We start from the raw sequence: 14,312 nt of genomic DNA, 5'->3' as shown, positions 1-14,312 counted from the left end.
TGGGAAAATATGCCTTGCTCATTGCAGAAAGCGTCAGAGAACAATGGTTTTCATGAACCAGAAATGTCATTCTCTCATATACTCTCCATGTACTACGCAATGAACATGAGATGAACGGTGCCAGTTCTGGCTATGTACAGTATATTAGAACTCATCCACATCATCTCTGAAGTTTCCATATAAATTCACTCTCCTCTCTGGCCCCAACACTAAATCTCTCCTTTATTCCACTACTTTCCGAACTAGAGAGATCAACCCTAGAACTACAGAAGCCCTTTCTGCCAACAGAATTTTCTGCAGTTTATGGTATTTGTTTAGGGCAAAAGGAAAAGCAGGCAAAACCACAATATAGACTACAAAATTGCAGAGAAGAACCAGGTCTGAGAAGCATTCAAGTTGAAGAGGAAGGAATGCCACAGCTGTGAAAATGTGTTCTGGGTAGGTGACTGCAAAGTGAATGGTAGAAATGTCTGATCCAACTGGAGAAAGCTTACTGATGCCAGGATAACTGCTGCTTCCCAGAACACCCACCCTCCCCTAGGAATGTGGAACAGACTGCAGAGAATCCAAACAATACCTTTGCGCAGGAAGTAAATAGACTACAGAGTGCAACCAGATGGCTTAATAGGCCATCAGTGACTGTTTTTCCCCTCTTTTCCCATTCCCTTTTCTTCTTACGGCTTAAAAGACCAGTCATGCATGTATTGCAAAGGCAGAGATCTTCCTCTTCTTGCTATTACCCAAGATGGCCTCACATGTATCCCCTGAATAAATCTTTGACTACCTACCAATTTGGCGTGGTCTGCTTTCTTTGGTCTGAGCTTGCCCTGTTCTTATGAAGGGTAGGTATTGGTCCAGCAAGGAGTTTTCCCAACAGTCACCTTGCTAGTTAACTGTATTCACTCAGTGTGCAAGTATCCCACCTCCATTATTCCAACTTGTGTACAGAATTCAACTCTCTTTAAAACCTGTTATATACATAAATTGCAACGTCTATGCATTAAGTAGAACACACTCTATGGAATACAGAATAACATGGAAAAATTGATAAAATGGGGAAAATAAAGCATAATAACAAGATTGAGGAAGGAGATAAGCTTCTACTACTAGTTTCAACAGTTCAATGAAACAAAGATCAAAGCTGATATCTGACTTTCACAGTTTCACTCAGATGGGAGTCGGATAGAAAAGTATTAGCTTTTCAAAGAATAAAATAATTTACTTTAAGCTTTGGGAAAATCAGATTCCTCTGTTTTAACACAATTTTTTCAGTCCAAGCAGGAAGCATGAGAAACCAATCAATGCCCCTGTGCTAATATTGTAAGTGGCAAAGCTTTGGATAAGATAGACCTGATTTGAATCTGGCTCCAACCCTAACTAGTCACATAATTTTAGGAAAATAGCTTAAATGGTTGCTACAGACTGAATTGTGTCACTCAGATTCATATGATGAAGCCCTAACTCTCAGTGTGATGATATTTGAAAATATGAGGCCTTTGGGAGGTAATTCGTTTATGATGTCAGGGTCTTCATGATGTGATTGACTCCCTTTAAAGAAAAGGCATCAGATCTCTCTCTCTCTCTCTCTCTCTCTCTCACACACACACACACACACACAAACACACACACACCTCTCTCTCTCTCTCTCTCTCTCTCTCTCTCAACCCCCACCAGGTAATGACCCAGTATGAATATGGCTATCTACAAGCCAGAAAGAGGGCCCACACCAGAAACTAAGTTGTCTGGCACCTTGATCTTGGAACCCCAGCCTCCAGAACTGGGGGAAATGCCTGTCATTTAAGCCACTCAGTCTATGTCATTTTGTTATAGTGTCCTGAGACTCAAGTCAACTAAGACAATAGTCTTCTCTAAGATGGGGAAACTCTGCCTCATAGGGTTGATTTGAAAATCTAGTGACATAAAGCATATACATTACTTTTTACAGTCTAGTGCATCATGAGAAATCAATATGCAGTAGGAATCATTGCTCTTAGCAAGGTAAAGACACTTAAAATATTGATACTATTGAGCATCAATAGTATCAATAGTATTGAGAACTATTTCACACTATTGAGTATTTAGGATGTCAAGGTCTTCATGATGTGATTGGTCTCTTTTAAAGAAAAGGCATCAGATCTCTCTCTGTCTCTCAAAAGCGTGAAGTCACTTTTCACACTTCTCAAAATACTCAAAAGTGTGAAATAACACAATGGTTCCACACAACTGAAACTTTGGTATATGCATAAGCGTATGGAAAATGAGGTCAGAATGGTAAAATAGTAAGCTACCTTTTTTCATAAAGGGAGGAATGGAAGTTTCATTGTGAAAAAATAGGTACATAATTGAGAGATTTTATGCAGTGAGAGGATGAATTGAAGGCAGCATACTCATTTCTCAGCTAGAAATCAGAAAAAAGATGATGATGATGATATGACGATGATGATGATGATTATTATTATTTTGAGATGGAGTTTTGCTCTGTCACCCAGGCTGCAATGCAACCTTGACTCACTGCAAACTCCACCTCCCGGATTCAAGTGATTCTCTTGCCTCAGCCTCCTGAGTAGCTGGGACTATGGGCACCCGCTACCACACCCAGCTAATTTTTGCATTTTTAGTGGAGACGGGGTTTCACCATGTTGGCCAGGCTGATGTTGAACTCCTGACCTCATGATCCACCCACCTCAGCCTCCCAAAGTAGAAAAAACAGATTATTAACTATTGAGGAATTTTTCTGCTGGTTGTCAAGTATTTTGCATTATAAAGGCAGCAGAGGAGGTGATATTTATACCACAGGAAATGGCAATTACTACAAATCAGAGCTCTTCTGTAGTTGTTATAGTTAGATTAATATCTAGTTTTGCGACTGCATTCTATTTGTTGCATTTGTTCTTTGTTTTTTGCCCCTGTTTTTCTGCCTTTTTTGGTTTTAATTGAGCAATAATTTTTTTCTTTTCTTCTCTTAACATATGAATTATTCTTTTAAAAAATTTTTTTATTGTTTGGCTTGGAGTTTCAAAAATATAGTTTTAACTAACCTAAATCTATCTCTAAATATTACTGTATTGCTTTATGTATACAACAGATACCATATAACAGAAAATCCCCTATTCCTCCATTTTTTTCCCTGGCTCATTTCTTGTATTTATATACTATAATGACTGAATACATTATTACTATTATTACTTTAAAAAAAGTTACCTTTTAAATAAATTAAGAATCAAAATTTTCAAAATTTAATTGACTTGCATTTATGCCTTCTCTGATGGTCTTCTTTTCTTCATGTACATCTGATCTCCTTCACTTTTGAACAATAATTTTGCCAGATATAGAATTCTAGATTGCCATGTTTTTTCTTTCAATACATTTAAGCATTTCATTTTATATTCTTCTTTCTCTTGTTGCCTCCAATGTTCCTGACAAAAAACTCTACAGTGATTCTTGGAATTGCTTCGCTATATATAATACAATATTTTACTTTCCTCTGACTTTGATCAAGATTTTTCTTTGACTTTTCTGCAGTTGGAATATAAAATGCCCAGATATGATTTGTTTTTCAGCATTTATCGCAGTGGAAAATATCTGACCTTCCTGCATCTGAGGTTTTGGCTCTGGTTAGTTTTAAATATTTCTTGGCAATTATTTCTCCAAATACTGATACAGGAGATGGAAATAAATTATCTTAGGCAGATAGTGAGGGCAAAAGAGTCCTCGGCAGAATTGCCTTCTAACAAAAAGCAGCCCAAAAATCACTTATTTTCTAATAAAGAGCAGCCTGAAAGATTGAACTGCAAACATAGAGAAGGTAGCTAGGAGCTTCCACAGGGGCATGCTGGCAGTGCCAATAGAAAGGGCTACCTGGTGCGAGGCATATTCACCACGGGGCTCCACCTTCCCTTTTTTATTAGCATGTGTATGGTAAGAAAGAAATAAGCAACGTGGAGTAGCTATCCACCTGCATAATAAAAGACTGGAGTAAGGGCAGCCAGAGATTCAGGCCCTATGCAGATGGCACAGCTGGTCCTCACCAGTTTTACACAACCTATGTAGGTCAGACACCATCTCCCCTATCTCATCTATAAAAATCTCTGCATTTCACAGCAGATCTGCAACCCATTTTTCCAGGATGCTTCTCTGTAGCAGAGAACTATTCTCTTTCTTTTGCCTGTTAAAATTCAGCTCTAAACCTCACCCTTTGTGTGTGTCTGCATCCTTGATCTCTGTGGCCATGAGACCAAGAACCTCAGGTGTCATGCCAGACAAAGAGACCAGTTCAGTACTTTTTATGCTTCCTTCTTTCTTTCCTTCTGGCTTTTCAATCCCACCACAGTTATTAGATATTCTGAGGGCTGGAGGGCTTAATACTTTTTTCCTTTGCATTTAGTTTGGGAAATTTCTATTGATCTATCTTCAAGGTAACATTCTTTTCTAGATTGTGTCTGGCCTATTGATTATTTTCTATTTCTATTGCGATTATTTCACTTCATACATTTTTGTTTGATTTGTCTCTTAGTGTTTTCTTCTCTCTGCTTATCTTACTCATCTGTTATTGCATGCAGTCTACTTTTTCCATCAGAGCTCTTAATACATTAATCACAGTAACTTTAGATTCCCTGTCAGCAAATTTCCACATCACAGTCATATCTGAGTCTGCTTCTAATGCTTCTTTTGACTCTTCAGACTCTATTTTTCCTTGTCTTTAGCATACCTGGCTTTTTCTTTTTGTTGTTGTTGTTGTTGTCAAAAGGAAGATATATATGATCAGGTAATAGGAACTGAAATAAATAGACCTTTAGTATGAGATTTTTTGTTAGTCTGGCTAGGTGCTAAAATGTTATTTACCTTTTGTCCTAGATGTAGGTTCCAAACACTTCAGAATCCTTTACTGTCCTTTTTGTCGCTCCTCTTGACTTTGAACTTCCCTGAGCATCCTCCTCAGAGAGTCAGTCTACCAGGAATAAGCAAGAAAAATAGTGGAGGATAATATAAATGACCAGTATCAGGAAAGTAAAGGGATAACACTGCAGATATTAAAATGGTAATAAAATAATATTATGAACAATATTATGCAAATAAGTTTGTTTACTTACTTGCATAATTCCTGTAAAACACAAATTTGTTACAGAAAAAATTCCCATGAAACACAACTTACCAAAACTGTCTTGTAAGGAAATAAAACAACTAAATATTTTTATATCTATTAGAGAAAGAGAAGCTGTAACAAAAATCTTTCTGTAGTGAAAGTTTTAGGAATAGACACTTTATTAATTCTATCAGACGTTTGAGGATAAAAGTTTACCATGTCTATACAATCTGTTTTAGAAATGCCAGTTTGCTGTCACACCCAATTAAAGATATTACACAGAAACTAAAACAAAAACCAATTCTCACATGAAAATAAATGTAAAAACACTTTTGAAATATTGAAAAATTATACTTACCAATATACTTATCAATATGATAAATTATAATGCATCATTAAAAGTGTTTTATCTCGGGGATGTAAGATTGATTCAACATTTAAAACTCAATCACCCTTCCCTCTTCCTTGAGAAACAGAAAACTATTTACTTGAGAGACAAAAGGAGAAGGCACCTGTTTCAGGTGGCCGATGGTCATGAATGCATAAAGCAATCTTGCTAACGGAGGCTCCCATACAAATGGGTTTTGTTCTGACTCTTAGGGATAGAGAAAGGCTTTAACACTCTGCATTTCCATTTTCCTCTCTGAGATCACAAAAATTATCACAAGCCTTTATCCTTGGGTTTACAATGGACTTTAAAAGTCCCAAATGTGGTTTGTTGGTGTGATTGCTGTTAAGAGAAAAGCTTCAGCTGAATTAAATTTAAAAGAGTTTAATTGAGCAACGAACAATTTGTTATTCAGGCAGCCTCCCAAGCCAGAGTAGGCTCAGAGACTCCAGCACAGCCACATAGTGAAAGATTTATGAAGAGAAAAAGAAAAGTGAGATACAGAAAATGGACATGAGATAGAGAGCTGGATTGCTTATAGCTCGGAGTTTGCCTTATTTGAATGCGGTTTGAACAAGTGGGCCACATTGGATTGGCCAGAACTTGGTGATTGACCCAAGAGTATACTACAGTCCATTTACACTTCCATTTAGGCCATCATTCACGCTGCATGAGAAACCTTTAGGCCGAACTTAGAATATGTAAGAAGCCAGCTTTAGGCTAACCTTGATTTAACATTGCTCTTCTACTTACTTTTGCTTTTCTCTTTAGAGGCTTTCTGCTGTCTCCTAGACTGATGACTGGGTACAGACTGACAAACATTTTCTGTAATAAGCCATGCAGCAAAATCTTTACACTCTGCAGCCAGATGTACTCTGTTGCTTGTCAACTCTTCGTTGCACCATGAAGTAGACATTGACAATGCATAAGTGAATAATCACAGCTGTGTTTCAATAAAATTTTACTTACAAAAGTGGATGGTGTGTTAGTATTGTCCCATAGGCAGTAATTTACTAACATCTTGGTTAGAATATTAATCTGGTGGGAACTTTTCCTGAGGACTTTGAATGAGCATGGGAATTAGTACTTCAGATGATAAAGTCATGCAGGTTCATCCAGACTTTTTCCCCCTTATCAGGATCTCTTGTATGTTCTATTAATGCGCTTTCTGTGTGATGGCACAAATAGCAAATTGTTGCCCACTGCTTCAGAATCAGTACAAATGCACATTTTTAAAGCATTTCTTTGCTTCATCTATTACAATTTTATCTGCACAGTATGGATTACGGAGCAATGTTCTGAATTGTCTTTGGTGACAGTAATTTGTGTGTTGTATGCTGGAGTCCTAACCAAAGGCATTACTCTGCATGAAATTATTACCACAAAGGGGAGAGAAAAATGTCCTGAAACACGATAATTTCTACCAAGTTTCCTCTACTCTCTGACCTTTGAATTGGGGTAACCTGACCTTCCTAATATCCCTCTCTACCTATTATCTTAAAACCAACTCAGTGTCTCCACATTAACAGCACGTAAACCTATAAAACCATGAACACTCAAAGGTATTTTTATGGCCACCCTTCCAGATCCTCCTTGCTTTTTCTTAACTTACTTTTGCTTTGATAAAGTTATCATATGTTTCCAAATCCAGACTTCAACTATCCTCTCCGTGACCCCAGTTTGTACTAAGATGATCAGCTTTCTTCTGCTCCAAGATGGCCTCAGATCATTTGCATTATTTGTGAAGGAAACCAAAAATACTTCTCAAAATACTTAGGACTATTAAGTGAAACACACAGAAAATGCAGGGGAATATGCTGCCTCAGGCACTATTTGCCTGATGGCAGGACATAAATCCTTATTTACTGGAGAAAGCACTTGCTTTTCAGCCCAGAGAAGGCACCACCAGAAACCTGAGGAATCTGGGAACATCCCACATTTTCCCACCTTTAAATGACTGGGACTGCTTTCTCCTTTGCTTTTCACTGTAAAGGATTTATGGCTCTTTATTGAAACACTATTTAAACAAGGTTTCTAAGCCACAGCCTGGAGAGAGAAATACTTTTGAACTGAGGCCTATCCCTTATGATAGGTAGAGCACACATTAATAAACTGCTTGTTTTTCTCGTTAATTTGGCGTTTTCAGGAGAGTGTCAGCTAAGAACCTAAAAAGGGAAATTTTAAAAATATATGTTTTCTCCCCTACAGCTATATTTGGGGCCCCACTTTCCACTCACAGCCACATCCTGCTTGCAGATCTGCTGCTGGGTTAACACAACATCATCTGCCAGTTGGTGTCATTTATTTGACATCTTGGGGCTACAGTACTCTGAAGGACACCCACTGCCCTTAACAGAAAAAATACTGCTGAGAAAATGGTTTAACAGGACTCTCACCCTACCAGAAGTTCAGTGCATTTTCCAGGATTTTCAAGGCTTCGATGTTGTCATGTTGCGAGCCCACTATCCACTTGTGTTTTTCCATGAATAATGAAGAAAACGTGAGTAGTCATGAATCTAATCATTGAGGTTAAGTAACCTAGTCATAGTCAAGAGGACAGCTAGTGTTAAACTCCTTCATATATATTTGAGAAAGGATTTATATATTGGTAATAACTTTCTGATATGGAAAGCCCTAGGTTTGTCAACTATTAATAACTGGGTGAATGCTTCAGGTAGTATTTAAACCAGTTGCCATTTCATAGCAGACATTCTCCCATGTGGGAGATGCAGTAAAGTACTGGTAGCAATAGATGCTCCTACCAAGATCTCCTCCTGCAACTGCCACTCTGTGCACAGGAAAGGAGGGAGAAGAAGCCACCTTGCTTCCTCTTATATTTGACAATCATTCATCGGAATAGAGGTCCCTAATGACCCACATGTAAATCTGCTGGCTAAGAAAGTTCTAAGGTTGGAACTCCATTCAGATATCAACATTTGTAAGAAAAAAAAAATTTAAATATAACTTTGATATAAATTTTACTTTGATAAGATACCTACAGGAAAGAAACTGTTCATTTTCTCTAACAGGATGGAAAGCAAAAAACACTGGTGGGAGGTGGGAGGAGTCTGCACATTGTTTCACAACTCCTCTCTCCCTAGGGCAAAGCAGAGTGTGAGGAAGCCAGTACTAGTCAAGTGAAGCGACTCTAAGGACGGCCATTTTCCCTTACTGTCTGAAAATACTTCATTTTCTTAGCATTTCAGGAGATTATAACATCCGGTATTTCAGTTTCTGAGAGCTTTACTGATTGATTTTCCTACTCAAAACAATCCTCATTTCCTACATTTCTGAAGATCTCAAGATCTGGACTACTGTTGAAGAAATTTCCAGTAAGGTGAGTACTGTGGGTATTTTTGTAGAAAAGATCTAGATGTTTCCTTGAAATCCACAAAATCACAAGGGAAAAATTAACATTGGCTCTTCAGAGCAGTGGGGTGAAGGGAGTAGAGCTGGTATCAACTATATTCAGAAAAGTGAAAACTGCAGTTACTACTTCCAATTCTTTACTTACTTCAGAGATAGTAGATATCCTTTATTCTACAACTGGGGCACAAATGAAGGAATATGCATTTTGATCATTGCAGATTTTAAAACAAATTCTCTGAGTATATATTCTCTGAGGTTAGAAAGCTTGGTGGCCACAGGGGTCTAGGCAAAAGACAAGAAAATGATTTCATTCTTTTTTATGGTTGCATAGTATTCCACACTGTATATGCACAACATGGATATAGCTGGAGAATATTATCTTAAGTGAACTAACACAGGAATACCAAATACTGCATATTCTCACAAGCGGAAGCTAAACATTGAATCCATATGGACACAAGATGGGGACATTAGACACTGGGGACTCCTTGAGAGGGAAAGGTGGGAGCAGTATGTGTATTAGAAGGCTATCTATCCCGTACTATGGTCACTACCTTGGTCATGGGATCTTTGTACAACAAGCCTCGGCGACACACAGTTGACTCATTTAACAAGCCTGCACATGTACTCCCTGAACCTAAAATGAAAGTAGAAGATAAAATAAGACAAGATAATGTGGTGCACAAAGTATCAGGAAATAATATTAAGTAAAAAAGGCATCTAGATGTAGAGCTGTGTTTTATGGTATTATCTCAATTTTACAAAACATATTCTCACACACAAACGTATGTGAGAACGTTTTGTAAGTAATATTCTACAAATGAAAACACAGTAGAAAATGTATCCATTTTGCAAACACAATTATTCAAACAATTTGTGTCAATATTTTCATAAGTATGTTTAACTTTTACATAAGCATCGTTCTACACCAGGTGTAAAAGGCAGTTTTTCAGTCATTTTAAGATTACTTCCTGCCCTCCTGAAAGTTAATGATTTTTTATTTTTCTAGTGGCAATGTATAGGGGAGAGGCAGGGAAGTCAATTTGAAATAGATTTATATTGCAAAGTTTAGAATTTTTCGAAGTCTTTCTGTATAGCCTCGTGCAATATTTCAGTGTACTTGACTAGAATATGAGATTTTAAATGTTGATTTCAGAATTTATGTATGTTAGATAAATACTGCTATCAATTATGTTGCTCAAAGTTGTAAAAATGTTATTTTTTTACTTTTTTCATTTAGTATTGGAAGATATAAAAACTCCTATTATAAGACGGTATTTTCCTGTACTTCTCTCAAATTTATATATATAATATATAGATATGCTCATATGCATATATATAATGTATATTACGTGTGGTATGTGATCATGCATACGTTTCTAAACATAAACATACACATATAAATATATATATTTGTGGCAATGTGTGTACATATGTGTGTATATGAAGATAAATATATTATATATCAATATATTATCATGAAAGACTATACAATAATGAAAAATAATACACATTTATTATTATTAGATAAATCTATAATTTAAATTATTGTATCTTCCCAGGAATTCACCCTTTTACCATGTGGTATCTGATAATACTGTTTGTCTTAAGATCTTTTTTAAAATGATTCTAACATAGATAAGCTGGCTTTCTTCTAGTTTCTCCTTGCACGATAACTTAAATTTCTTTTTCACTTTTCAGTGATCTTTCACTGACAACATACATACAGAAATTTTAAATCAAATTTGATAAAAGTTTTCATTTAATTAGTTAAGCTCTTTATGTATAGGCTAATAATTAACATATTTTGGCCTGTTTCTGCTATCTTCACTTCAATTTATAACTCTTCTATATTCTCCTACTTGCCTTTTTTTTTAAACTTACATTTCCATCTCACCCTCTAAGACAATTACATTAGTAAACTGTCACATTCTTTTTCTTCCCTCCCTCCACCATGTTGGTATACTTTCTGTTTCTCTTTTCTTTGATCAGGGCTTTCTTTTTAAGACATAGGCATACATAATCAAGTTCGTTTTTCATTCTTACTCGTCTTTTGGCCTGCAGCTTTTAAAAAATTTTTTTTTAATTTTCTATTGAAAAGTTCTTCCAAAAATGTTTCTGTGTGCATCTTTGTCTGGAAAAACTACTAAGGCCTTGAGGTTCAGAGAATAGTTTTCGGGGACCTTTTGTTTAAATATCATTTTGTTTAGATTGAAATTCTAGTTTTAAAAATTATTTTTTCCTTCAAGACAAGATGAGAGCATTTCTTTCGTACCTGGGAGGCTCGATATGTTTTGAAAATCAGAACTTGGAGGTTTAAAAGATTATTTAATGCACATTTTTCTAGAAACCCCAATGTTATCAGTGTCATTACTGCAAAAACAAAAGCACTAATATTTCAGCATCAAAATATATGAATATTTGTGTTTAAGTGGAATAAATAAAAATCATACATAGCCTCCTGTAATCTCACATCTGGTTTCATTTTGCAAGTTAATTGTGTTGTCATACTCACAAAACAAATCAAAACTTCCCATTTCTAAACTTTTTGTTTAGCAATTTATATGGGATTTTGGACCAGCATTATATAAAAAATGATTCCATTCTCCTGTTTCAAGTAGATTTGTTGTTGAGAATCAGTTTCAATCTAATTTTTGGATCTTTGCAGGTGATATATTCTTCATTCTCAGAGGCATATGGAGTATGTATTTGTTTTTTATATGCTTCAGTTTCACTATATGTCTTTGTATAGATTTTTTCCTTCATTCTATGCTTTTCAATCTGAGGACACTCATGTTCTCTCAAGAAGAAAGCAATTAACAGCTCCAGGAATTTAAATATCTTAATTACATAAGAGGTACACAAATACATGCTTTCTATAATTAAAATATTTGTTTTGGTATTTGTTTTTATTGAGATGGAGTTTTGCTTTTGTCACTCAGGCTGGAGTGCAGTGGCATGATCTCTGCTCACTGCAGACTCCAACTCCCAGGTTCAGGTGATTCTGTTGCCTCAGCCTTCCAAGTGGCTTGGATTACAGGCACCCACCACCATGCCTGGCTAACTTTTGTACTTTTAATAGAGACAGGGATTCACCATGATGGCCAGGCTGGTCTTGAATTCTTGACCTCAGGTGAACTGCCTCCCTCGGCCTCACAAAGTGCTGTGATAATTTAAAAAGGAATTAGGAATCCATAGCATGCTTTGTGTGTCATCATGTGCTAAAGTGCACTGGTGCTAAAGAGGTCCAGAGGAGTAATACTGTGTCCTTAAGGGGACTCTGAAAATTTCTAGAAGGCAAACTCTCAGTTGAGTCTTAAAGGTTGTAGGAGAGGTAGTTAGAGAGAGGAAGGTGGGAATAGCTTTCCAGGCAATGAGAAGAGAATTAGCAAAGTCATGAAGCATGAAAATGTTTTATACTTCTGAATTGTAAGATATAAGGAACACACAAGTGCCAGAAGTTTAAAAAAGAAAAAAGAATGCAGATTATTCAAAGTTTTCTGAAACCAATACAAGAAGCAAGGAATGTATTGAAAAGAAAATGAGCAAATATTGAAACATTTCAGTGGGATAAAAATGTGTTTTATAGAGATAAATGTGGATCTGTTAAATGAAAATGAAATAGACAAATCGAGCCCAAAAGAAAAATCAAGCAACTATCAAAATATTCCAGCCAATAAATCCTGTGTTCTGCAATAGAGAAAATGTAGATGTCCAGGAAAGTGATAGTTTTATGGGCACAGAGGACAAATACGGCAGGGTCCAACACCAAGGAAGAGGATACTAATGATAGCTGACAAGAGAAGAGTTAAGGAGAATAGGGTCTGTGTCCCAGCATGAAACTGTAGTGCTGTAGCAGAAAGTTATTCATATAAGATGGGAGGCTGCAGCCCATTTACACCTAGGCCACTCCAGTCATAGTGGTGGGCGTGGGAAGATTTAAGAAACAACAGGCAGGTTTTGGGGGATAGGCCCCAGCCCCAATAAAGGATGGGAAGAGGAACCAAGGACTTTGACACTGCACAGCCCATACTCTAAACACTGAGACAATTGCTTGTTCACAGACCTCCTCCTAACACCTGGACCCAATTCAACTATCCTCATTCAATGGGAAGAATTACTTGGACATTCCTAAAGAAACAGTTCTTCACACTCAATTTCTACAGTAACACATTTGGTCATTAAGTCCTTCTTTATCACACATATTCATGAACAACTCTTTCTTATGGGCCACTCATTCACAGAGGCATACATCTTCTTTTAAATTGTCTGTATATGTGTGTAACACTGTCTACCATTTTTCTCTTGTAGACTCACTTATATCTTTAGAGATGGCAAATAACTACAAGAAAATTGTTCTACTAAAAGGATTGGAGGTCATCAATGATTATCATTTTAGAATTGTTAAGTCCTTACTGAGCAATGATTTAAAACTTAATCCAAAAATGAAAGAAGAGTATGACAAAATTCAGATTGCTGACTTGATGGAAGAAAAGTTCCCAGGTGATGCTGGTTTGGGCAAACTAATAGAATTCTTCAAAGAAATACCAACACTGGGAGACCTTGCTGAAACTCTTAAAAGAGAAAAGTTAAAAGGTAATTGGGAAGAGGGAACACCCACCTGCTGCAACCATCCCCACCCTTCCCAACCTTGATTAGAATGCCACCTTGGTCATAGCTGATACATCCTTTTCCCAATTTGTGACTCACTGGCCGTGACATTGTTGGCACTTCAGATGCCAACAAGTTGACAACTTATGGCATTCCATTACTAATGTGGATTGACGTATATCAGAATATCGGAGTTGAGGTGCAGTAAAAGAACAAAAAGGAGAGGGGGTTGAAGACAGACTGAGACTTCTAGTACATTTGACAGATTACATAATGACAAAATAAAATTATAAAAAATTGTTGTTTATATCTGAGATATGTACATTTAGCCAATTAATGTTTCCAGTCTATTGAGAATATTCAACACATCATCATTCTTTATAATACAAAAGATAACATAGTATTTAAATGTAAGCATTGCTCCTGGTAGTATGAAGACCTCCTCTCTTGTCATATCATTGAGTTAAAATAATTAAAACAAAGTCGGCCGGGCGTGGTAGCTCAGGCCTGTAACCCCAGCACTTTGGGAGGCCAAGGCAGTTGGATCACGAGGTCAGAAGATCGAGACCATCCTGGCTAACAAGGTGAAACCCCGTCTCTACTAAAAAATACAAAAAATATTAGCCAGGCGTGGTGGCAGGTGCCTGTAGTCCCAGCTACTTGGGAGGCTGAGGCAGGAGAACGGCGGCGTGAACCTGTGGGGCGGAGCTTGCAGGGAGCCGAGATCGCGCCACTGCACTCCAGCCTGGGTGACAGAGTGAGACTCTGTCTCAAAAAAATAAAATAAAAAATAAAAAATAAAAATGTCACAATATCTCACCTCACAAACCTATATAACATCTCCTTTCACTGGTTTCTGTA

General features: G+C 36.9%; 1 protein-coding gene and 1 pseudogene across 3 annotated transcripts in view; one reads left to right on the top strand and one right to left on the bottom strand.

Moving 5' to 3' along the window:
* Positions 1-13,156, bottom strand: part of LOC105498130 (olfactory receptor 6K3-like) — a 192,457-nt pseudogene extending 179,301 nt beyond the window's left edge.
* Positions 13,157-13,171: 15 nt separating this feature from the next.
* Positions 13,172-14,312, top strand: part of LOC105498122 (pyrin and HIN domain family member 1) — a 33,978-nt gene continuing 32,837 nt past the window's right edge. For all 3 annotated transcript variants that reach the window (XM_011769981.2, XM_011769980.2, XM_071082953.1), the window contains exon 1: positions 13,172-13,436. In XM_011769981.2, coding sequence (XP_011768283.2) covers positions 13,172-13,436 — 265 coding nt within the window. The remainder of the gene's footprint in view (positions 13,437-14,312) is intronic.

Source organism: Macaca nemestrina, chromosome 1, assembly GCF_043159975.1.
Source record: "Macaca nemestrina isolate mMacNem1 chromosome 1, mMacNem.hap1, whole genome shotgun sequence".
Taxonomy (NCBI): Eukaryota; Metazoa; Chordata; class Mammalia; order Primates; family Cercopithecidae; genus Macaca; species Macaca nemestrina.
The sequence above is the reverse complement of the archived record's forward strand: the minus strand, read 5'-3'. Positions and strand labels throughout refer to the sequence as shown.